The sequence below is a fragment of the Geotrypetes seraphini genome, chromosome 13, assembly GCF_902459505.1.
Source record: "Geotrypetes seraphini chromosome 13, aGeoSer1.1, whole genome shotgun sequence".
NCBI lineage: Eukaryota > Metazoa > Chordata > Amphibia > Gymnophiona > Dermophiidae > Geotrypetes > Geotrypetes seraphini.
In genome coordinates this window covers 67,668,657-67,695,021 of record NC_047096.1, presented here as the reverse complement: position 1 = coordinate 67,695,021, position 26,365 = coordinate 67,668,657, and the positions used below count along the sequence as shown (strand labels likewise).

The 26,365-nt window shown below is 42.2% G+C and overlaps 1 protein-coding gene across 2 annotated transcripts; it reads left to right on the top strand.

Annotated features, from left to right (window-relative positions):
- The first annotated feature begins 173 nt into the window (after positions 1-173).
- Positions 174-26,365, top strand: LOC117347279 (keratin, type I cytoskeletal 19-like). 2 transcript variants are annotated; one of them, XM_033917980.1, is made up of 8 exons: positions 174-613; positions 5,131-5,213; positions 10,417-10,573; positions 13,677-13,838; positions 14,163-14,288; positions 17,193-17,413; positions 21,724-21,758; positions 25,985-26,354. In XM_033917980.1, exons 1-8 carry the CDS (start codon positions 212-214, stop codon positions 26,080-26,082), a joined length of 1,284 nt encoding a protein of 427 aa, XP_033773871.1. In that variant the 5' UTR covers positions 174-211; the 3' UTR covers positions 26,083-26,354. The 2 variants fall into 2 exon arrangements, with proteins under 2 accessions (XP_033773871.1, XP_033773872.1); XM_033917981.1 differs by lacking the exon at positions 21,724-21,758 and having other exon boundaries at positions 25,985-26,365.

Sequence of the window (26,365 nt, the reverse complement as noted above, 5' to 3'; positions counted from 1 at the left end):
CCCATGTTCATAACAATGGATAGAAGGCAGTCCCTTGCATTTAGTTATCAACTGTTTAAGGATAAGATATCAAGGAACTGAAACACTTGGGTGGAGTTGATTCCATGACCTCATGCTACTAAAACATATAAAGGAACGTAGATTGCCAAGTTTCCCACATTCCGACTGGACAATCCGTGTGCTCTTATAATAGTCTTTTACCTCAAGCAGCATGGAATTATCTAGACAAATCCCGAATCTAGCCAGTGTGAACTATAGCAGTAAGATGTCAGGAACTCGATACCAGCCACTTAGTGCCTATGTAGGAACTGGTGGTTTTGGCACTCAAATCTCTGTCCCTATTTATAACACTGGAAGTGCCTTTGCTGGTGGTGTCAACAGCAGTTTTCAGGTGAGCACCAATGATAAGGACTTCCCGTTCAGTGGGAATGAGAAGTCGACCATGCAGAATCTGAATGAGCGCTTGGCCAGTTACCTGAATAAGGTGTGCTCCTTGGAGAAGGCAAATTCCAAGCTGGAACTTCAGATCAAAGAGTGGAACGAGAAGAAAACTCCTGCTGCAGGCAGTGACCACAGTGCATATTACCAAGTGATTGAAGAGCTCCGGACTAAGGTAGGAGTGCTTCCGGTTTCCTCATTATTGGAAGCTATTTGCTCTTTTGCAGGGATTGAGCAGTCAGAAAATTTAGATTTTTTTTTTTTGTCTTTTCTGGGAATGTTCATTGTGTTTGTGTTCATTTGGCCATTGTGTACTCACAAGAGTCTGCACTATTTTGAAAGAAGGCACACTTTTTCAGAGAAGTTCACACTTCTGTCCTGATAGTGTGCTCATACACAATGGTTCGCACATGTGCAATGGTTCCAGTGGGCAAACTATTGGGAAAATAGGGCCCACTCTTGTGAAAGACTGCACACTATTATCCATTGGGTTACCAGATTTTGTTCTGATAAAGAGACGCCCCCCCCTGCCCTCGTCTCTAACCCTGCTCCTTCCTCGATCCCCCCTGCCATGTTCACGTCCCCTTCCCTTTCCCCGTACCTCCAGTTGTTCACCGCTACGAGTAACAACTTCAACGTGCTCCATGCGACCCCAATGGCTCTCCCTCTGATGTCACTTCCTATGCATGGCACCTGGAAGTGATGTCAGCAGAAGAGCTGACGCAGTCGTGAGGAACACATTGAAAATGTTGCTCACGGCAGTGAACAACTAGAGGTATGGGAGAAGGGAAGGGGGGGCACATGTGGTGAGGGGAGGAGTGGGAAGAGACGGAAGGGGTGGAGAGGAGGAGGGGTGCCAGTGCCCCTACCAACATGGCACCCCGGGCAGACCGCCCACCCTCGCCCACCCTCCCTCTTACTACACCACTGTTTCCAGCAGCAGCATTGCTTCTGTGACTTTGTAAAAGGAGCCCTTAAATTAAAAATGAACTTCACTTCTACTTGGACTCAATGGAGTCTAATAAACAATGGAGTAGTTCTGTCAAACTTTTACACCGAGAACAGCAAACATGCTGCAATATTTTGTAGTTTGCAATTTCTTGCACAAGGTTTCCTGGCAGCCCACATATAATACTTTATAGTAGTCCAAAGATTGGACTATTTATCTAAATTGATCAAATCAAGACAACCACAACCGCACCTCAGTTTTCTCAGCATATTTCCCAGTCACCTTTGTGATACTTCTAGACCTTTCTGGCACTTTCTAATCAGAAATGAAACATGGCCCTTTTTCTTTAACACTCTGGTGCTACTGCACTACTGTATAGGTAGGGTTTCTTTTCCTTCCTTTGTAAAACAATCTAATCTCTTATTCTGCTTCACATCCCATTGTCAATATTAAATAATAAAAGAATTGTAGTAACTTGTTCTGACTGGTGCTAAATTTTCATTTGCTTTCCTGCTTATGGTAATGTTCCAAATGAGATCGAAAGAGGGCAATTTGGATAGGGAGGAGTGAACTGGTGATTCTGTCTCTAACACTGACCCGTTTTAATTTATACATATAACTTTAATTGCGTTTTCTATTTTAACAGTTGGATATATTCTCTGCGCGTGTAAAATGGATCCCAGGTACCAAATATCACACAATATTGCAGCTACATAGCAGAGAATATACATGAAGCTTTGATAGTAACATAGTAAATAATGGCTGCTAAAGACCTGAATGCTTCATCCATTCTGCCCAACCATACACAATGTATAAATTCATGATTTAATTTAAAGTGTCCTCTTTCTTAGATATTTCTGGGCCAGAAACCCAGAGCTCTGCCCAGCACTGTGTTTACTTGAGTCTCCATCAAAGCTCATTCCAGCCCATCTAAACCATCCCAGCTGTTGAAGCCCTACCCAGAAACCAGACCTGCTCTCTATTCTCCAGACACCTAAAGGGTTTCGGGCTAACTGAGCCCCTTATTGGTTCTCTTCTGTACCCTAAAAATATTGAATTGTAGTTCTGCCCTTTTTTTTTTTTTTTTTTTACCTAGTGTCTCGGTTGGTCTGTATGTCTGTTGGTCTTAACTATTGTTTTAAAAATTTTTAAGTATTATGTTAAAATTAATGTGTTTTTTCTTTCTCTTTCTATGTTGTAATTCGCTTAGTAAAAATTAAATTAAGCGACTCATCAAATTAAAATAAAACTTGAAACTTGAAACTTAGACCAAATGTTTGGAAGTTGTAAACAGAGTGTTACATCAGTAAGTGGGAACTCGTGTGGAAGGTTTTATCCGAGTTCACCAGGGTTCAACACCACCAAATGCACCAACGTGCTTGGCAGACATTACCCACTCACATCATTTTAAAACACTCTTTGGGCTAATCTAAAAATCTATAATTCATAGTGCAAAAGTTTTTTTTTTAAACTGCTTTTTTTCTTTTTCTCTTTAAACTATAAGTAAATGCAAAAATTGTTATCAATTGCCCAAAACCCTGGGGTCTATATAGTGTGGAGCAGGGGTTCCCAAAGTCCCTCCTTGAGGGTCGAATCCAGTTGGGTTTTCAGGATTTCCCCAATGAATATGCATTGAAAGCAGTGTATGCACATAGATCTCATGCATATTCATTGGGGAAAACCTGACTGGATTCGGCCCTCAAGGAGGGACTTTGGGAACCCCTGGAGAATTAAATTTAAATAGGATTGAAATAAATTAATCAACAATTCAACAATGCTTTTAAATGACATTGGTGAAAAAGCTCTACCCAGCCCATCCTCAACCAAATGGCCATATACGGACACAGACCATGCAAGTCTCCAGTACTGGCCTTAGTTCTTCAATATATACCATTATTTTTTGATTAGGGATCCTCTGGTGTTCATCCCATGCTTTTTTGAACTCTGTCATTGTTTTCCTCTCCACCACCTCTCTCAGAAGTGCATTCCAGGCATCAACCACCCTCTCTGTAAAGAAGAATTTTCTAACATTACTCTTGAGTCTACCACCCCTCAACCTCTGGTTTTACCATTTTCCTTTCTCTGGAAAATATTTTGTTCTATGTTACTATCTTTCAAGTATTTGAATGTCTGAATCATATCTCCCCTGTACCTCCTTTCCTTTAGGGCAGGGGTAGGCAATTCCGGTCCTCGAAAGCCGGAGCCAGGTCAGGTTTTCAGGATATCCACAATAAATATGCATAAGATAGATTTGCATCTCAAGGAGGCGGTGCATGCCAATCCATCTCATACATATTCATTGTGGATATCCTGAAAACCTGACCTGGCTCCGGCTCTCGAGGACCAGAATTGCCTTCCCCTGCTTGGCGCAAAATTCCTACCATTTTCAACACCTTTCTCTGGACTGCTTCAAGTCTTCAAGTCTTGATGGAGTAGACATTCTGTCTAGCCTTAAAGATGCTCAACAATAGACAGAATTTTAAATCCTTAAAAGAGAAACATTATAGATGGATTGTGATCACAGAAAATGCTCTGAGATTATAGATCAGGGGTGTCCAATGTCGGCCCTCGAGGGCCTCAATCCAGTCGGGTTTTCAGGATTTCCCCAATGAATATGCATGAGATCTATTTGCATGCACTGCTTTCATTGTATGCTAATAGATCTCATGCATATTCATTGGGGAAATCCTGAAAACCCGACTGGATTGCGGCCCTCGAGGACCGACATTGGACACCCCTGTTATAGATAGAAGCAAGTTCCTCCTGCTCCCCTCTCCTATTTTCACCTATGTTTTTCATTTTTTTGTAGAGGAGTAGGCAGAATCCATTTTTGGGGGAGGTGGTCAGAGGTTAGACTAGGGGGAGCCATGAATATTCACTCATTTATTAGTTCCCCCCCCCCCCTCACCTCTTGCTGGCATTAAATTCCACTTTTGCTGGCAGATATGCCCAAGCTTTGCCAGTTGAAGCGGTCTGCTGGCCAAGCCCCTTCCAGCGTTGTGTGATTAGGGAGTGGGGAGAAGTGATGAAGGGGTAGGTCGGCACAGGCCCTGAGGCCTGATTCTTCCAGACCATGGAATAATGTTGCTTGTGAGGTGGCTCAAAGAAACTGTATTTATCACAGTAATCAGCATCCCATGGAACTGTTATACCACAGGCTGCTGATTCCCATGGCTGTAGTATATCAAAGTAAGGTATAAACTTTCCTTTCACTGTACATAGTTACTTTTAGTTTTGTTTGTTATTCCTCTGATTTTTAATTATTTTTTTAAAACATTGTAAAGATGTAAACCACTTTGGTTTGTAAAACCGGTATATCAACACTTAATAAACTTAAAACTTGAACTTTGAGAACTTCTTCCTCACCGTTCAGTTGTTATTGTTCCTAAAAATTAATACACCATACTATTGGCAGTAAATTACTTAGGCCCCCTTTTATCAAGTCGCGTAAGGTTTTTTTTTAATCGCAGGCCACTGCGGTAAAAGCTACGACGCTCATCTATGAGCACTGGAGTTTTTACCGTGACTCGTGATTTGAAAAAAACAAACAAACCTCAAAACCTTATGAGGCTTGATAAAAATAGCAATTGTTAGAGAAATCTACAAAGTTTTCAGTTTCTAAAGGGTTAAGTTTTCTGCTTGAAAGACTTTACAACAAATTCTTAGCTCCCTGTTTGTGATATTATTGTCACGGAATCCAAATTTCTCTGGTATGAACTGGTCCATGGGATTTTGTTTTCTAGATACACGACGTCAGCTTAGACAATGCCAGGATGCTGCTCCACATTGATAATGCCAAACTGATCTGTGATGACTTCAGGATCAAGTAAGACCTAGGTTCAATGGTTATCAAAAGAGTTGATCCAGACCACACCACTGCAATCCATCCCTGGCTACAAAGAAGGGCTCATGAGAAGCATTAGGGTCTTACACGTAGTTCCCAGGGCAGCCATGCATACGAAAGGAGATGCAGGCTGCAGCCTTTTATGCAGCTTACCCTGTTTCCCCGATGGTAAGACACTGTCTTATTTTTTTTGGAAGGCCAAAATATGCTCTAGGGCTTATTTTCGGGGGGATGCCTTATTTACATTTTTTTCTAAAAAGGGGGGGCTGTCTTATTTGACGGCTGAAGAATCGGTCGGCCAAAAATTCGTACCGTGTATGGCCAGCTTTATCCATCATACCATATATTGTACCATTTAATGTCCCCAATGTTCTCCATCAGGGAAACACAGTAAAGAGATTATTCTGTGGTGCAGCATCAGAGGGGACTTGACAATGTGAAACCATTGTTTATATACCGTATGCATTTTAAACAGGCTTTATATACAGTAAGTGGTATTGCTCACAGCAAAAGAAACCTGTCTGCGTGTCTCACTTTTGGATGTTCTGGCCGTGAACAAACTCCTGCAGTCTCCGTTAGGGAGGGATGAGGGAAGCTGCCTGTGTTTCCTTGCGCGGAGTCACGTGCACGCGCTGCAGTCCTGTCACTTCCTCCTCTTCACTTCATGACGAGGCGCGGCACGCAGCCATGGAGGCAAATACGGTAGACGGAGGGACCACACGGAGTCACCCACCGCACCACCCGATTCGGGTAAGCGCAGGTATCGGTGGGTGGCTTATTTGCGGGGGGTGCCTTATTTTACATTTTTTTCTAAAAAGAGGGGGCTGTCTTATTTGATGGCCCTGCCTTATCATCGGGGAAACAGGGTAAGTTATGTCATTTAACATTTCTATATCGTTACAAACAGCCCATCCTTACTGCACAACCTGGCTACTTGAGTTTGGTAAAGAGAGCACCGAGAGGAAGATTCTCAAAACTTAGGGCTCCTTTTACAAAGCCGCGTCAGCAGCTCTGGCGCGCGTGACTTTTAATCATGCGCCAACCCCCCACGCTAGTTGAAAAACTACCGCCTGCTCAAGAGGAGGCGGTAGCAGCTAGCACGGCCGGCCATTTATCGTGTGCGCTATTACACGCGTTAAATCGCTAACGTGCCTTCGTAAAAGGAGCCCTTATTGTGCCCTTAACAATGGTCGGTAAATCTGTTCCAGCTGATTTAGCGTGCACATAATAATAATAATAATAACTTTATTTTATATACCGCAGTACCACAAACAGTTCAGAGCGGTTTACAACGTAAGAGACTGTACATTTACAGCGAAGATACAATGAGAACTGTACATATTCAGTAAAGGTGTTTAAACAGCGAAGAACAATGTAGATTTACCATGCAGGAGATTGTACATATAGTACAGAGATATATATATATAATAGAGAGGCAATGCGAGAGGCTTATAAAGAACAAAGCAGTGTACCAAACCAATACAGGGTGGTGGATGTTAAGAAGACAACCAGTATCAATTACAGGATGGAGGTATTTGATTATTTGGTGATGTATTTTAGCAGCCGATTATCATAACAGCTCATCCTGGTCTTTTTTGAGCTTTCTAGCGGTTCCTGACTCTGTTATGAAAATGTGTTCAAATGGTAGTAAAACGGGCTCATCAATATTCAAAGGAGCACTCCAGGCGATTCTCTGTCATTGCCATGTGATTCCCCAAGCACGGTGCCGGAGGTGCCGGTACTGTGAAAATCGCATCTCAGTCATGTGTTTCTGGCTGTGGCTCATGATAAAATTTCAAAAAGACGCCTCAGCCCCACCACTCCACCGCTTATAGTGTTTCATACCGCGGGAAGCATATTGTGGTGCTTCATCATTGGCTGTCAATGATGAAGCACCACAATATGCTTCCCGCGGTATGAAACACTATAAGCGGTGGAGTGGTGGGGCTGAGGCGTCTTTTTGAAAAGGACAAAGAACTTTATTTCTATCCAGACAACTATCACTTTTACATTCACAAAGATTTGACTGGATATAACATACTTATACTAATTTTTTGCCACAATTTGTAGCTTCATGATAAAATTTGACATTAAACAAAAAATTACAAGATTCACATGAATTATAGTAGGTTTTTTTAGGGGAGGAGGAGGGAACAAAAGCATGCTTCTTGAGTACATGTATTAAAGGCGTTGCCCCATGTGTTTCTGGCTGTGGTTCAAGATAAAATTCAACATTAAAAAAATACATAAAGCCGTTTGTGAGCCGCGCATGTTTTGTGCTACAATAGCAGATGGCATTATGAATCGGATCCTTATCCTTGTGCATTCCACGTTGTCCCAATGAGATGATATGCAGTGAGACCCAAAAATGATGATGGCGACGTTGCTATTTCCGGCACATGTACACATTTAAGCCTCTTTTTGTGGTGTATTCTATGCATGTGCCGATCGCTATCGCCAGCGATTCATCGCATGTAAATTTAGCAGCCCCTCGCAAAACTCCGCAAATCTTATTTGCATGTGAGATTTTTTGAGAATGACTCGGCTTTTTGAAATCATTATAATAACGGTCGCAAGAGAGGCCCATCAGATTCTTCTGGTAAGTTTTGAGAATCTTCCCCTTGAATGTTATGTTATGTAAAGTATTTGTATCTCACCAAATTCCTAATCAATCAGGTTCAAAGTGGGTAACAATAACATTAAATCTACTATCTTAAATGATATACATAAAAATTAGCAAGCATTAGCCCCCCCTACAGTTTCTTGTTGCATTTTGGCCCCTTATGTTATTCCTCTTTGGATTCTAGGACGGGGGGGGGGAGGGTTTTTAGTTGGACTTGGCTTTGGAGGGTTCTGTTGTTCTTTTGGGGGGGGGAGTATGGGGTAGATGTGAGAGTTGGTAGGGGGGAATAGTTCTCCTTAGTTGGGTTTCACAAGGTCAGCGTTTGGGGTTTTGGGAAGTTTTTCTGTATGTCTATAATGCACTCCTCTCCCATTTACTTGTTTGTTTCTTGTTGAATCGTAATGTTAGAGAGAGGGGGAGGTAGGTGGAATATAACCCTGGCTGCCATGTTTGTATCACTGCACTTCTTTAAGGTTGCACAGTTTTGCAGTCAGCAATGACTTGAAGACTAAAGAGGGGAGGGGAGGGGAGGGATTTGGGTTGGGACACTTTTGTATTATATTGAACGCCACAACTGTTTTCTGGTTGAGAGTATCTTTATTGGTTAAAAAAATTGTTTCAACATAAAAATTAGCAAAGCAACGCATTCAAACTTGGTAAAATAAATAAATAAATAAAAGAAGTGTGTTTTCCGCTTCTTTCCAGATTTCATATAAGTTGAAATTAGATGAATGTTCACAGGTAAAGAATTCTAGATACCAATTGCACCATGACCCAAAAACCTTTTGTGGAAGAGTAGCCTAGTGGTTAGTGAGGTGGCCTGAAAATCTGGGGACCTAGGTTTCATTCCCACTACAGCTCCTTCTGACTCTGTGTAAGTCAGTTAACTCCCCATTGCCTTAGGTACAAAATAAATACCTGTATATAATACACAAACAGCTTTGACTGAAGCCACAGAAAGGCAGAATCCCAAAGAACAACAAAAGATTCCAGAATTCCAAGTAGAAGCAACATTCCATTTTACTGCTCCCAGGGCAAGCAAAGGCCTCCCTCATGTCTATCTCAATAACAGACTATGGACTAGAAGATTCACTAAATGGACCTACTGATCCAATCTGGATCCGGGGGGGCTGATTCACAACGCAGCCTCATGCAAATGAAGACGATTGAAATCACGCCCCCAACCAACTGCAGGGATCGCTGAATAGCGATCCCGACGCATGCGCAGACCATCTGTAGATGGTCTACGCGTGCTTACAGAGCAGCGACCTTTTTTTTAAACTTTTTTAACTTCTCTTTTTCTTCGTAAGCCTGTGGTTTTAACCCGCTTTAAACCTGCGGGTTAAAACCACGGGCTCGCAGTGCGGGGAAGAGGAGGAGATTCGGGGCGGCAGGAGAGATTCGGGGCAAGAGCAGGATGGCGAGTCGGGGTGGCAAGAGGAGGAGATTTGGAGCGAAAGCAGGACAGTGAGCCGGGGCAGACAGCAGGGTGGAGAGAGGACAGTCAGGGCAGGAGAACAGGAGAATCCAGGCAGAGAGCAGGAGATGCAGTCGGAAAGCAGTCGTTTCTTTTGTTGATCGGCCAGCCCAGTCAATGTTCCAGATTTGTTTAGTGAATCACTGCCTGCCTACATTTGAATGCCATTCCCCCTCATTTGCATGCGCGGATCGGATCAGAGGATGATCGGGACAGAGGTTAGTGAATCGGGTTGGAGGAAAATCAGGTCGCAAAGGGGTTGCTAAGTGGTTGGGACTTGATTGGTGGGCTTAGTGAATCTTGCCCTATGACTTTTCTTCCAAGAACTTCTCAATACCTTTTCTAAACCCAGCTATGTTAACTGTTATTATCCATCCTCTGGCAACACGTTCCAGAGCTTAACTCTGAGACCAGAGGTTCTGGGCCCAGTATTTGGGACTGCCAGAGCTGGTCAGGTTTTCAGGATACTGACATTAAATATGCATGAGACAAATTTGCATTTTTGTTGTGGATATCTTGAAAACCAGCTTGGCTTGAGGTGTACTGAAGACTGGGTCTTGAACCCCTCTCTTAGACCCAGGCCAGCAATCTCCTCTGTTACAGTTGCCTTTGTCTTCTATTTATACAGACATCAACAAGTAACATAGCTCTTCAAAATAGGTAAGCTCTCCTGGCTTGGGACGCCTATACCCTGAGTGATGATTCTCCATCGCGTAACAATTCTACATCAAAGCTTCTATCTTATAAAAAGTTGTTTTATAAATACAATGTACAGTATAGGTATGTCCCCATCAATATTATTTACAGGCACATTTGGGAACTGTCCAAATTAGAGTCCTCTATATCTTATTGTAGCAGGAGAACTGGGAAGGTTTAGCAATCCACATTTTTTCCTATTTACATATCATCCAGTAATATTTAAGTCACCAATCCACATATTAATATTCAAGTTATACTCCTCCCATTACTCCATTAAAGGATGGAGCAACTAATAGGTGACTAAATATCAAGCCCCCCAAATAATAAGAATCCCACTTCACCACTGTACTTGTAGAAATGGTTTTATGATTGCTTTTCTTCTTGAGGTATGAGAAAGAGCTGGCAATCCACCATGGAGTGGACTGTGACATTCAGGGGATGTGTCAAGTCCTAGATGAGCACACAATGACAAAGGTCGACCTGGAGTTGCAGATTGAAGGCCTCCAGGAGGAAGTGATGGACCTCAAGAAGAACCATGAAGAGGTAAGAAGGTGTAATAATGTGAATGTGTAATAATGATTAATTTCAGTAATTCACCACAGGTGCAGTAGGATGACATGGATAATAATAAAAGAACTATAAATAATAGGAGTATATAGTATAAATTGCCAGTACGTCCTACTCCAAGTTAAATACCAGCTTCTAGGTTTCAATTTCTCAAATTTTTTGAAAATTCAGTAAATTTATTAGTTAATGTTTCAAAAAATATATAAAAAATATAGTTAATGTTTCAAAATATATATAGAAAGTATATATTTCATACTATCAATAATAATAAAAGGCTAAGCGCGCATGCGCTTTTCAAAGATCGTGATTCCTGGTGGCGTGAGGTGTGCTTCTATGTCAGCCTCACGGCGCCTGCGCTAGCTGGAAGCGCGTGACTGTGCAGAAGACGCCAGTGACTCCTCCCTCCCGCTGCCGCTCCTCTTCAAAGCGGCCTGCTGAGGTTCGCCAGCTGCTGTAGCAAACCTCGCAGGCCGTTCTCCACCTTCCCGATATGGTGCTGAAGAAGGAGTCGGGGTTGCTGCTGCCGCCACACATGCACGTCTTCCTGCAGTCCCGCCCACCGCCATGAAGCAGGAGAACCTGCTCGACGATCTGGGCCGAGAGGTGAACGATGCAGCCTCAGCTCGAGGAATGGAGGGAGGGTAAGAATGGGAGGGGGGTGGAAACGGAAGGGGGCCATGGGGCAGGCAGGCATTGCACAACAGGGGACCAGGGGGAGAGGGAAAGGGGGCTACTTTGGAAGGAGGGGGGCAGACAGCAATCATCAGGGGGGAACAGAAGGGGGCCACAGAGCACGCAGGGGAGGGAGGCAGACAGCAATCATCAGGGGGAAACAGAGGGGGGCCACGTAGCACACAGGCATGGCAAAACAGGCACGGGACAGGCAGGCATTGCACAACAGGGGACCAGGGGGAGAGGGAAAGGGGCTGCTTTGGGGGGAGGGGGGCAGACAGCAATCATCAGGGGGGAACAGAAGGGGGCCAAAGAGCACGCAGGCATGGCACAACAGGCACAGGGCAGGCAGCCATTGCACAACAGGGGACCAGAGGGAGAGGAAAAGGGGGCTGCTGTGGGGGGAGGGGTGTGCTGGGGGCAGACATCAATCATCGGGGGGAACAGAAGAGGGCCACGGAGCACGCAGGCATGGCACAACAGGGGGAGAGGGAAAGGGATGTGCTGGGGGGCAGAAAACAATCATGCTTTGCTCTGGGAGGGGGGAGACAGAAGGGGGCCACGGAGAGACAGGCAGGCATGGCGTAACAGAGAAATACAGGTAGGCAGGGGGGCCAGGGAGAGACACAGACAGAATGAATGACAGACAGGCAGACAGCATCCAAGGAGAGACAGACAAAGAAAAAAACCCAGACAGACAGACATCTGCTCTAGCGCCCGTTAATGTAACGGGCTTAAAGACTAGTAATAAATAAGTGCTCAGTCTGATATCTCCTGCAGAGAGCCACAATGAGATCATTCCGGGACCATCATCGCACTTATTGGTCCCATATTTTGTGTCAGATCTCTAAAGGTTGAACATCCAGCCTGTGCTATGAGTTAATAATGTACTTCTCTTTGATAATGATAATGGTAAATAAAGCACTTATCTTTTCCCGGCATGGACAATCATGTTGTATGACTCCGCAGGCTTGCTTAATCCATGTGATCAGATAAATATGTGCAAAACGTGCAAAAAGTGCTAATTAGCGAATTCTCCTACTCCCCTACTCAGTCCTGAGTTTCGCCGCGGGGGCTTCTTCAGGAGGAATATTAACTTGAAAGTTTCGTTTTCTCAGGCGGACACAAGCCGCTAGATCTTTCCTTCATTTTATCTAACGGTCAGATGAAGGAAAGAGCATTCTGCCTCAGGGTGTTTAAAAAACACCTGATGACATCATCAGAGACGTGGCAATGCAAATCAGGGCAGTAGAAGGCCCTGAAGCAGTGTGTGTACTGTGCTGCAGACGCTGCTGGAGTCGCAGGTATGTCGGGACCGCGGGAAGGAAAGGGGAAGGGTGGAAAGGGACTAAGGGAGCCGGCCAGACCGCGGGAAGGGAAAGGGGGGTAGGGGAAACGCTGCTGCTGCACAGGGAAGTAGTGTGGGGGGAAGGAAATGGAGGGGGAGGGAATGTTGGTTAATAATAGGAGACACAGAAAAAAAAACCCCACATACAGCAGCCAAAGAGACAAACACCAAAACAAACACAGACAGAGATCAAAAGTAAGAAATACAGACAGCAGCCAAAGAGATAGACAGAAGGTGACAGTCAAAAAACCACATAGAAAAACAGGGGTCTAAAGAGACAGATTTAAAGAAAAAAAACCAACAACTTTGGACAAGGAGAGAGAGACAAACAGAATAAAAGACACACACAGAAGGACAGGGGGCTAAAGAGACAGATTAAAAGAGACAGACACCAGAACAAAGACATACAGCGGCCAAGGAGACAGACAGCAAAAAAAGACAGACAGACATACAGCGGCCAAGGAGAGAGAAAGAGAGAGACAGAAAGAAAGAAAGACAGACACACAAATCTATTCTAGCACCTTTTAATATAACGGGCTTAACCCTTTCAGGACCATAAGGATCGTAGGCCAATTTTTGTGGTTTTGACGACATTTTTATGGTAAAAAGGGCTTGCAGATGCCAAAAAATTGATTTTTTTTGTGAAATATCATTATTTTTTTTAAAAAAATCACACTTCTGGCTTATGGACAGTGTGGCAAGTGAATCTTCTCGTCAATCTGGCAACGACGCTAATGAATGAATGTCGGAACCAGTTTGTTTACATAAAGGCAGTATCCTATGGAATCCGTACATATCAAATTTAGAACTGTAGACTATCCCAATCAAAATTTATAGGATTTTAAAGTTATGGGACAAATATGTCCCTTGGTCCTGAAAGGGCTACAGACTAGTTAAAGAATGTAATTCTTGGCAACAATCAAAGAAAAATCTTAAATGGCTCCACTTTCAACAGGTTCACAATAAGTTGTTTAAATTTCCTTTCTTGAGTTCAGATCATAAACTCATATGTACCAGAAGGATAATAAGCAGAGTCTGCTGTTGTTTTGGCCTTCGCAGGAGGTTGCTGAGCTGCATAGACAATTAGGTGGAACTGTGAATGTGGAGCTGAACGCTGCTCCTAGCAACGATCTTGGAAAGCTTCTGGCTGACATGAGGTTGCAGTATGAAGAGTTAACCAAGAAGAAATGTCAGGAGGTCAAAGACTGGTTTGACAAACAGGTAGCATTTGAATACAGTAAGTTGACCTGACCACTCATTATTCATCAGGCCACTTTTGACCAATCCTGATTTTATAACATTCATCTAATCCATAAACATTATTGGATTTATGGTCCTCTCTTAATAAAAGAGAACCTCAAACTCAAAAAAAGGCATGGAACCCTGAACCCTAGACAAAGGCACGGCAGGGCCACCTGCATAGAACGGCAGGTACAATCCTAGCCGCATTATGGGCAGACTCGATGCTGTCATTTACTATCCTATCAGGTAAATTATTTTGTGAAAAATTGGGCTCATGTCTTTCTTTCACATCCTGCACTTCAGATTGAGGAGCTGAACGCGCAGGTGATAGTGTGCACGGCAGAGACAAAAATCAGCAAGAATGAGATCACCAGTGGAAGACATACAGCTCAGGACTTAAAGATCCAGCTCCAGTCTGAGCTCAGCAAGGTACAAATGTTACTGAATACTATTCATGGTCCAGAGAGAGAAAAGAGTTCAGTGGAGTTAGTTCTACTATCTGCCTGATGGACATACCCTTCTTTGTTCCATTCTTACAACATTTGATATAAAGCAGGGATATCAAAGTCCCTCCTTGAGGGCCGCAATCCAGTCGGGTTTTCAGGATTTCCCCAATGAATATGCATGAGATCTATTTGCATGCACTGCTTTCATGGTATGCTAATAGACCTCATGCATATTCATTGGGGAAATCCTGAAAACCCGACTGGATTGCGGCCCTCGAGGAGGAACTTTGACACCCCTGATATAAAGGGAATATCTTTATATTTGAAAAAAAGTTTAAGCATCCATTCCCTATCTGAATCTATAGCAAATTGTACCAGCAGCGTAGCAGTAACCTGTACGGTACTTCACTATCCGACCTCTCTAAAACAGTGGTTCCTAACCCTGTCCTGGAGGACCACCAGGCCAATCAGGTTTTCAGGCTAGCCCTAATGAATATGCATGAGAGAGATTTGCATATAATGGAAGTGAGAGGCATGCAAATCTGTTCCATGAATATTCATTAGGGCTAGCCTGAAAACCCGATTGGCCTGGTGGTCCTCCAGGACAGGGTTGGGAACCATTGCTTTAAAAGATTAGATACATCCAAGCTATCAGCAGATAAATTCTGCTGGTTTGGAATTTGAGAGTTAACTCTCCTAGGTAAATAGTAGATTTTTGAGAGAGATGGGTAAGAAGATTCAGGTAGGTATTTCAGCTAGATATTTTTTTTTTTCCAAATATGCTTATTGAAACTTTTATAGTTTATAGTTTATTTAAAATTTGATAAAACGCTTTACAATATATTTCAAAGCGTTGTACAATTAAAATCAGAAATAAAATAATGAGTGAAGTCAATACTAGGGCAGACAATACATGGACAGACTTACTAAGTTGGGAAGAAGGAATTAAACAAAATGAAAATGTGGAAGAAAATTACAATTTTTTTTAAAAAACCAAAAAACAGGGAAGAAATGAAGGGAACAAATAGAACAAAAATAGTACTTCTCTCAACAGCCACTGACATCTTCACCATAACTCTTTGCAATGTTATTGCATACTGAATTAGGTATTTTTGAAACATATCATGTGCTGAGAAAGGAAATAATTTTGGAAAATTTATAATCCTAAGATTACATCTCCTGGTAACATTCTCCAGCATTTCTAATTTGAAATGAAGGTTTCCACTATCCTTAACCCAGGTTAAGGTCTAAGCCTCAACCACTTTTAATCTGGTCTCATGTTCAGCAGTCTTTGTTTTCCAGACATGATACTTTATTTTTTAAATCAAATTCTCTGCCATAACTGTTGTATAACGTGCAGAAAGGTGCTGCATTTGAGTTCCCAGAGAGAGTTGCAAAGAGGATATTGCTTCCCATATTGAAAACTTTAGGCCTTTGCATGGGTACAACCTCGTCTACAGCATTGTTATTGTATGCTTGTATTATTTGTGCACAACATATACTCGCTGGGGTTATTGCATCTGTCTTTTCATGGTTGAGCATTACTGTCGTCCTCCCGGGCCTGCCTGTTTTGTTATTTAATACTGTTGTGTTGTAGCCCAGTGTTTTTCAACCTTTTCACACCCATGGACCGGCAAAAATAAAAGAATTATTATGTGGACCGGCAAACTACTAAGACAAAAATTTAAAAACCCCGTTTCTGTCCCATCTCCGCGAGCTCGGTCACCTCAGTACTATAGAAAAATAGACAAATATAGTGCAAAATATAGACAGCAGATATAAATTCTCAAAACTGACACGTTTTGATCACTAAATTGAAATAAAATCATTTTTCCTATCTTTGCTGTCTGGTGATTTCATGAGTCTCTGGTTGCGTTTCCTTCTGTCTGTGTATCCTTTCTTTCATTTCTTTCTTTCTGCACTCAGGCCCAAGAATTGTCCCTTTCTATTCCCTCCCTCTTTCCTTCCTATGCCCTTAGTGCCCCCAGTGCCTCCTTCCCATCTCCTTAGTGCCCCTTCCTGTCTTTAGTGCCCCCAGTGCTTCCTTCCCATGTCTTTAGTGCCCCCAGTGCCTCCTTCCCAAGTCCTTAGTGCCCCTTCCTTTGTCTTTAGTGCCCCCAGTGCCTCCTTCCCAAGTCCTTAGTGCCACTTCCTGTCTTTGGTGCCCCTGGTGCCTCCTTCCCATGTCTTTAGTGCCCCCAGTGCCTCCTTCCCATGTCCTTAGTGCCCCTTCCTGTCTTTAGTGTCCCCAGTGCCTCCTTCTCATGTCCTTAGTGCCCCTTCCTGTCTTTAGTGCCCCCACAGTAACTCCTTCCCATGTCTTTAGTGCCCCCAGTGCCTCCTTCCTATGTCTCTCTCACTGCCTTCCACACTTTGTCCCACCTCCACCCCCGAAGCCAGCCTGCCGCCTGTCTACCTCTCTCCCTCCCTCCCTGGCCAAACCAACCTACCTCCTTCCTTCCATGCCGCGCAAAAAAAAAAAAAGCCTCCCTCCTTCCTTTCCCCGGGTCGGCTGCTATCTTACCGCCTTGCTGCTGCTACTGCTAAAGCCGACATGAAGTCTTCTTTCCGACATCAAGCTGCTTCCTTGTGTCCCTTCCAGCTAAATCATAACCTGCTGTAAGTGGGCACGAGGACCAATGAAGTAAATTTTCCTTCATAAATCTGTAGGATTTCTCCCCATTTTCAATCCCTTTTTCTGCTCTTCACTCACTCAATTCTCTGTAGTTCCTTCTGAAACCCAATCCAAGGGAGACTTTAAGCTAGACCGTTAATATTCAAATAACATTACAATTGGTTGATAGCAAGACAGCATATATCTACAAAACCATTAATAATAATGAAAGGCTCTTCTTTAAATTAATTCCATTTTTTTTTAATTGGATAGAAAGTGGCTTTGGAGAACACCTTGTCAGAAACAGAGGCTCGCTATGGCATGCAGCTTGCCCAGATACAGGCCATCATTACAAGCCTGGAAGCACAGTTGGCACAACTACGAATTGATGCTCAGAGCCAGAGCAAAAAGCGCATATTACTAATGGACATTAAGACCAGGCTGGAAATGGAGATTGCCACGTACCGCCGTCTGTTGGATGGAGAGGAAAATAGGTAAAAACAACTCAGGGGCTGCTGAGAATACAACACATCCATTCACATCTTCAACCCTTCAGACAATTAGACCCTCAATATATCTATTGAGATACTTCTAGACCAGTGATTCCCAACCCTGTGCTGGAGGAACACCAGGCCAATCGGGTTTTCAGGCTCGCCCTAATGAATATTCATGAGAGAGATTTGCATATGATGGAAGTGATAGGCATGCAAATTTGCTTCATGCATATTCATTAGGGCTAGCCTGAAAACCTAATTGGCCTGGTGTTCCTCCAGGACAGGGTTGGGAACCACTGCCCTAATGAATATTCATGAGAGAGATTTGCATATGATGGAAGTGATAGGCATGCAAATTTGCTTCATGCATATTCATTAGGGCTAGCCTGAAAACCCGATTGGCCTGGTGTTCCTCCAGGACAGGGTTGGGAACCACTGCCCTAATGAATATGCATGAGAGAGATTTGCATATGATGGAAGTGATAGGCATGCAAATTTGCTTCATGCATATTCATTAGGGCTAGCCTGAAAACCCGATTGGCCTGGTGTTCCTCCAGGACAGGGTTGGGAACCACTGCTCTAGACTACAGCATGCTCTGCCAGGGATTTCCATAGGAAGGAGCGACTGAAAAATAGCATTGCAGGTTGAGTCAAGGGTTTGCAAACTTTGAAAAATGCAGTTGGTTGGTTTGGTGTACATATAGGTACTTCAAGCATTTCCTCTCTCTGTCCCAGGGGGCTCACAATCTATCTAATGTACCTGGGGCTGAGGCTCTAGCTCTAATCACTACACCACATTTTCCTTCAATACAATATCAGAAATGAGCCAAGTATAGAACAATGAAGCCATTGTGACATCACTGATGAGGTTGGCTTTTATTGGTGGAATGAGGCATTATGACATCAGGGAAAGGGATTGGGACTTGTATTCCACCTTTACAATCACACTCAAAGCAGTTTACGTATAGATACTTCAAGCATTTTCCCTAACTGTCCTGGTGGGCTCACAATCTATCAAATCTAATCAAAGGGGGCCATGTCCGGGGAAGTCCATACGTTTGGTAACCCTATGTTGAAACCCTCTGCTCAGAATGTTAGGAATCATTAGTGTTTTTCTTGTTTGATTTTTGAAAAAATTAATAAACTTTCATGGAAAAAAAAAAAAAGGAAAGGAATGGATAACAAAAATGGGAATATTATAATATTTTTGTATTGCTCCATGGTGTGATTGCACCTCAAATACTGTATGCAATTCTGGTCACCACATCTCAAAAAAGATATAGCAGAATTAGAAAATGTACAGAAAAAGGTGACAGAAATGATAATGGGGATAGGACTTCCCTATGAGGAAAGACTAAAAAGGTTGGGGATGAAGGGACATATGATAGAGGTCTATAAAATACTGAGAGGATTTGAATGGGTAGACGTGAATTGCTTTACTCTTTCCAAAAATACTAGGATCAGGAGGCAGAAAATGAAACTAATAAGTAGTAAATTTAGAACAAATCAGAGAAAATATTTCTTCACCCAGGCTCGGATTCCTAATATGGCGCCAATATTAGCGGCTGCCGATAGTGTGCCAGTCACGTGATGGTGCCATATAGAGAATCACACCTCCAGGGTTTTCCAGGTCTGCATTTCCAGAGCCTATCTTTGCCATGAATTGCACTTCCATAGGCGCTTTAGGCTGCCTAATGCCACTTCTGGCATTAGCCATGTCCACAGTGGTGTTAGGCAGCCTAAAGCGCCTTTGGAGGTGAGATTTCAGTGCTGACTTGTTAGGTACCGGTAGGCACCTTAAAACTCAGTTAAAAATGTTGTTTGAACACTGTTTTTTAATGAGCTTGGGTGCTTACCTGCACCTAAAAAATAACATAACATAATAGGAAATTTCTAGACCGCATAGCCCATAAGTTCAATGCGGTTAACAAAAGATTATGCTATGAGAAAATACAGGAATAATATGATATACAGAAATCTAATTGATCAAGAATTTGGAAAAAAGAAAAGTCTTCAAGAGTTTTCTGAAATGTTCATAAGATGTGGATCTAATCAATAATGGACGGAAATCTTTGTTGTAGTAAGCTGCTTGGTAGGAAAGACAATGCCCATGATGTTTCTTACTTTTACAACCCTTAACTGAAAGGAACGTAAATAGGGCATGAGATTTTCTACTATTCTCTATGGGCGCCGGTTAGAGAATCCGGGTCTCAATGTGTAATTAAACTCAAATGCTTGTATAATTTCCTAAAAGAAAAGTCCCTAAATCATTCCTAAGTTGGACTTCTCCTCCCTTTTCTCTTCTCTCCTCCTTCTTTCTTCCCTCTATGCTCTAATCATGGCCTGCCTCCATGCTGCTGCCATCACAACAGACAGTGCAGTTGGCAGGCAGAGGCGGAGCACTGGGACTAGGGTTACCGGATTTTACAATTGTAAAATCTGGACTCATGGCTCCTCCCCCAGGCCCACCCTGTTCCGCCTCAACCCCGACACCACCCCCTCCCACCCTAACAGCTTCTTGTGTTTGAAGCCGTGTCTGGAGAGCATCTGCGCTGCACAGATGTGACGCGTTGCAGATGCTCTCCTGACGCGGTCCTGAGCTGGAAGCTTTTCAAAACCCGGACAAAGTTTCGAGTTTTGAAAAGTCATCTGGATGCTTGGACAGTCCTCTATAAAGAGGGCATGTCCGGGTAAATCTGGACGTCTGGTAATTGGGACAGACAATCGCAGAAAAAGCTACTAGCTCCTCCTGGTATTCAGCTGGTGACATCTGCAGATCTCTGGCAGTCATGCTCCTTTCAGTGTTTACCAGCAGCTCCTGAATCTTTGTTTTCATTTTCTGGTGGTCCAGCTGTGATGGCAGTTTGACAGACAAATGGGTGGACAGACAAAACTGAATGCATAGGTGAATCTTTACAGTATCTTCATAAAATGTGCTAAAAATTAAAATAGAATCGTTTCCAATTCCACCCATGATGTGTTGGTTAAGGAATGCTCCTCCTCATCATCTAAGAGGGCTGGCCTTTTCAAAACTTTCTGCAGGTACTCCTCCGAGTATCCCCCAAATTCAATGGTTTCTTGTGCCATAATACCAACTGTATACACAGCAACTGAAGGCTGATATCTTAAATCTTGGAACTAAACCAATGCTTCTATAACAATTCCAAGTTTATGCTTCTTCCATTTACTAATATATCAATTCATTTCAGACATTCATAGAAACATAGAAACATAGAAGATGACGGCAGAAAAGGGCTACAGCCCATCAAGTCTGCCCACTCTGCTTACCCACCCCCTGTCTATGCCCTAATGACCCAATTTCCTTATCTTGACCCTCGTAGGGATCCCACATGGGTATCCCATTTATTCTTAAAGTCTGGCACACTGTCTGCCTCGATCACCTGCACTGGAAGCTTGTTCCAATGATCAACCACTCTCTCTGTGAAGAAATACTTTCTGGTGTCGCCATGAAATTTTCCGCCCCTGAGTTTGAGCGGGTGCCCTCTTGTGGCCGAGGGTCCCTTGAGAAAGAAAATATCATCTTCCACTTCGACACGTCCCGTGAGGTACTTAAATGTTTCGATCATGTCTCCCCTCTTCCTACGTTCCTCGTGTAATGCTTTTTTTTACTTTTCTTTTGGACCTCAGAAACACCCTCCTCCAGCCGTTATTTTCATGTTTTGAAAACGGGGAGCTTCTCAGGTGTGATTATCCTCACTGGTCCTTACTAATTTTTCAAAAACAACACTTTTTTTTAGCACTTTTTTGTTTTTTCTACACTTAAGTATGTACTTATCTTTTTTACTAGTACAGAGGGTGTTTCTGAGGTCCAAAAGAAAAGTAAAAAAAGCATTACACGAATGTCTGAAATGAATTGATATATTAGTAAATGGAAGAAGCATAAACTTGGAAGTGTTATAGAAGCATTGGTTTAGTTCCAAGATTTAAGATATCAGCCTTCAGTTGCTGTGTATACAGTTGGTATTATGGCACAAGAAACCATTGAATTTGGGGGATACTTGGAGGAGTACCTGCAGAAAGTTTTGAAAAGGCCAGCCCTCTTAGATGATGAGAAAAATTAAAATAGAGGCATAAAGCTAATATTGTAGAATGAAGTGAGAACCTTTTTAAAAAAAAAAAAAAAAAATTATAAATTTATTTTTTACAACCAATAACAACTTCAGGCAATTTAACAAAATATCAAAGAATATATACAAATAAAAGAAATTCTTCCATTCAAGTCCACATTAACCCATTTTTTAAAAAAACAGAATGTATTTGCTGTTTTACTTCAATTATTCTTTTTACAGATCTGAGGCCCTGATATTAGAAGATGCATCGAAAGGTAAAAAGTTATTCTTGCTGAACATTTCTTGCAGAATTACGGTACATTCTCATTCTTGGTTCTTTTGTGGTATTATACTGATAAATATGTGTCAGCATCTAGGTCCTCTTTTACTAAGCCACTGTAAAGATTTCTACCATAGCCCGGAACGCTAAATGCTTTGATGCTGCTCTGACACTCATAGGAATTCTAACGCAGCTTAGTAAAGGGGTGGGGCCTCATTTTCAACAGATTTATGAAATACCTTTCCATTCAATAAAAGAAGAGATGATGCAGCCATCACTCCATCCCCTATAGCTCTATCAATCTGGTATTTTGTGCTTCTTTTTTTTGTTGTTGTTTAATCCTTTAACCCATATGTTAGGTTTGGGTGACTAGTGTTACTAATTCATGCATTGGTGTGTGAAAATATGTTTTCTACATCATCATGTCTATAAAACCTATCTATAACCTGGTTATTCACTATTAAATGTGGTTTAATGGAACACAGGGCCTGATTCTATAAAAGGCAGCTACTAAGCTCCACTAGGTGCCCTAATCACGGATGCCTAACTAAATGCATGTGAAACTTAATTGATTTTTAATAGGTTAAATGGCTTAGTAATTGACCACGCTGTTAAAAACTCAGAAATCAAATTTTTAAATGACTAATTTAAGCGGTGCATGGAAATACATGTGGAAATCCACATGGCATCTAGAAATGCCTAAGTCAAGGCGCCCTTCGTTGTCTAATGATGCCTACTTGAAAAGTAGGCGTAGTTAGGGGCAGAGAATAGGTATGGTTGACTTATGTGCATGACAGAAGAGAGGGACTTAGGTGTGATTGTATGTGATGATCTTAAGGTGGCCAAACAGGTTGAAAAGGTGATGGCAAAGGCTAGAAGGATGCAAAGGGAGCAGTATGGCCAGTAGGATAACGGAGGTATTGGTGCTCCTATATAAGACTCTGGTGAGACCTCATTTAGATTATTGTGTACAATTCTGGAGGCCGCACCTTTAAGAAGATATAAAAAGGATGGAGTCGGTCCAGAGAAAGGCTACTAAAATGGCTACTAAGATCTCAATCTGTATACTTTGGAGGCAATGCAGGAGAGGGGAGATATGATAGAGGCGTTTAAATACCTATGTGATGTACATGCGCATGAGTCGAGTCTCTCATTTGAAACAAAGCTCTAGAATGAGAGGGCATAGGAAGAAGTTAAGAGGTGATAGGCTCAGGAGTAATCTAAGGAAATACATTTTTACAGAACGGGTGGTAGATGCATAGAAGTCTCCTGGAAGAGGTGGTGGAGACAGAGACTGTGTCTCAATTTAAGAAGGCATGGGATAGACACGTGGGATGTCTTAGAGAGAGGAAGAGATAATGGTTACTGCGGATGGGCAGCCTGGATGGGCCATTTGGCCTTTATCTACTATCATGTTTCTGTGTTTCTATGTTAGGCATCCAGTAAATTAGCCAGCAGCTACCTATAGGATGCCTAGCAATGTCCAAGTACACCTAGGCATCTATAAGCATGATTCTATAAGCAGCACTTGGTGGTTAATTGACAACCATGCCAACCTGTGCCTAGAAGTTAAGCATGGTTAGATGCCATTTATAGAATCAGGCCCACATTGTGAAAGCAGGCTTAAAATTTTTTAATACAATATATTGTATATAAATATTGTATTTGGGAAATAGAAGTCAACAAAGAATCCCTGTTTTGGCCTAACGAAAGGAGGAAATCACTTGATAGATAGTCAAGAAATGGATTGAGTTAGTCTACGAAAAACATGTTAATTCAGTTTTTTTCTTGATTTTTGGTTCTGAACATTCACGTGGATAGCTGAGAAACCATACTAATTTATCCAAAACTTGAGAAAAAATAATAACATACTCAAAATATGTCTTGTTTTATTATTTAGAAGTTGATATTCAAACTGATTTAACTGGTCAGAAATGGCTCCTGGCTGGTCAAATTGCCCGATCAGGGCTAAGCGGTCATATATGGCAACACTTAACCGGTTAGCTGAAAAAGCTCAGTTAATGCCAAACTCAAAATCAGCTATGTTGGGGACATTATGGGAGTGGAGGCAACACTTGGCCATTTAAGTGCTGATTTTCAGCCCTTAACCAGCTAGGTTAACTTCAGAAAAAAGACCGCATAAAAGTCAGTTCCATCCCCCTGAATTGTATTTAAACCCAGATGTGTGATTTTTGTTTTTTGTTGGTTTTTTTTTTTGCTTACCCTGATTTTATCACTATTTGTAAATCGCATTGGATTATGATATTGTGATCAAATCAAATTTTTGAATAAACTTGACTACCTGCCAGCGTTAAAACTGAATATAAGTGCCGGGCTTAATCTGGCAAACAATATTGAATATCTGTGATTTTATTGCCAACTAAGAGTGGGATGGGGGGTATTCATCAAAGGGCACTAACTAATTTAGCACATGATAACTGGGTTAGTATGGGCTAAATGCTAAGATATCTATAGGAATATAGCATTTAGCACATGCTAATTGTTAGCATGTGCTAATGCGGTTAGCGTACCTTGATGAATTCTCTCATAAATACTTAGATGGAAATTCTATAAAAGGAGGCCTAAACTTAGGCACCAGTTGTTAATTGAGAATGCTGTTTGAAATGGCAAGAAACATTACATTTAGAGCACCTAAACAAAAGGCACTGAAATCACACCTCCAGAGGTGCCTAACGCAACTATAGGCATGACCACTGCTGGAAATGCCATTAGTTGCCATAAAGCACGATTCATGGCAAAGTTAGGCACCAGAAATGTAGGCCTGAAAAACTCGATTTGTGGCCGGCACCGATATTGGCGCTGTTTAGAGAATCTGGGCCTTACTAGTTAAGCTGATATTGAGCGGCTGACCGGTTAAGCTATAACAGTTACCGGTTGTTAGGTGCCAACTAGTGTTTGAGTCCTAGTGACTTGATAATGATATCAAGTTTTTGTGGCAGAATACAGAAGTAGATTACCGGGCCTTTCTTCTGTGCAATTTAAATTCAATGTTGTCACCGTTGTTGCATCAAACGTAATCCTCCACCTCCAATGCTGCCCATCTGCTGATGCCTAGATGGGTGGTACATTGTTAGTATGACATCTCCATTAAAATCTGTCTGCCTTGGGAGGCCCTGCTGGTAGTGACGACATAGCTTTCAGCTTCTCAGATGCACACAAGCCCTAGTGGCATGACAAGCCCATGTACCATAACAGTTAAAGGTAGAACTGCTATTTATGTGGTCTGATTTAATCTTATCCGGATAACCAGATAAGTTGCACAACATAGCTAGTTCAGCAATAGGTGTTAGTCATGAATATTTAGTAGGAGATAACTGGGTAGCCACAAAACTACTATTTAACTGGTCATTGGCCATTGCTGGCCACTAAATAGAACTAAATATTGGGAGGGTATCTTTATATGGTAATCCACAGGCAATTAAGTGCTGAATATTGTACTTAACTGGTTATGTGTTAGCTGACTCTGTAAAAAACAAAAGGAATTGACCCCAAAATATCCACAAAGAAGAAAATCCAGAGAAAACAAAAAAAACTCTGTGGAGTGACGATGTTCCCAAATGGACTTTATTTGAAAGTATCAAAGTTCCAAAGGTACACTAAAATCATCCACATAAAATAATTCCATCCACATAAAAATAAATCCCTCATTATTTATAGGACCCCTGACGAAGACTTTTTGTCGAAACGCGGACCGTGTTGGGTCCTGTATCCCTAGTGAACTAGGTCCTTTAAGGCTCTTATGTGGATGATTTACTTTTATGTAGATGGAATTATTTTATGTGGATGATTTTAGTGTACCTTTGGAACTTTGATACTTTCAAATAAAGTCCATTTGGGAACATCGTCACTCCATAGCTGACTCTGTAAACCTGGAAATTTAATGTCAGTGCCCAGACATGGCCTGGCATTGAATTTCTGGGTTTAGTACTGGTGGAGATCAGCAAAATGCTGAGTGCTGCTGAATATTCACCCCCATTTATTTCATTTATTGTTGTTTTGGTAGTGTTGTTGGTGGTGATAAATCATTTGATTGTGGGTCACAATCTGATAAACACTGTCAGATTATAACAACAAACACCCCAGTCATGGGAAAGTTCCCTGGAATTGGGAAAACAACTACAGTAGATTTAACTCAACGTTTTTTGCTGACTTAGTTAGAACATCTGTCGACATTAACTTCATGCATCATTTCTCTTCCAGAACAAAGTAAAAGCAGGAAGATCAAGACAATTATTGAAGAGGTGATCGATGGTAAAATCGTTTCGTCCCAGGTCCAGGAGGTTGAAGAGAAGATATAGCCAAGAGAAAGGGAAGATATGTAAACTTCAGTAAGAGCATGGTCTCTGCTGCAGAGGGTAATATGTAGAAATTTAAAAAAAAACCAAAAAGAATCCAAGTGATACCTTTTTTATTGGACTAACTAGAGTAGGGTTACCAGATGTCCGGACTTACTCTTTTAGAGGACATGTCCGGGCGCACATACGTGTGATGTCATTGTGTCACACCTGCACAGATGCCCTCCCGACGTGACTCTGAGCTGTGAACAGGTTGAGGGGGTGGGGCTGGGGGCAAGGCAGGGGT

Bases quoted from the DNA above. Each gene is read 5' to 3' on its own strand.
- LOC117347279 (XM_033917980.1), top strand. From the start codon at position 212: ATGGAATTATCTAGACAAATCCCGAATCTAGCCAGTGTGAACTATAGC. The intron at 5,214-10,416 runs GTAAGACCTAGG...TTTCTTCTTGAG, and splicing joins TGTGATGACTTCAGGATCAA to GTATGAGAAAGAGCTGGCAA. The intron at 10,574-13,676 runs GTAAGAAGGTGT...TGGCCTTCGCAG, and splicing joins TCAAGAAGAACCATGAAGAG to GAGGTTGCTGAGCTGCATAG.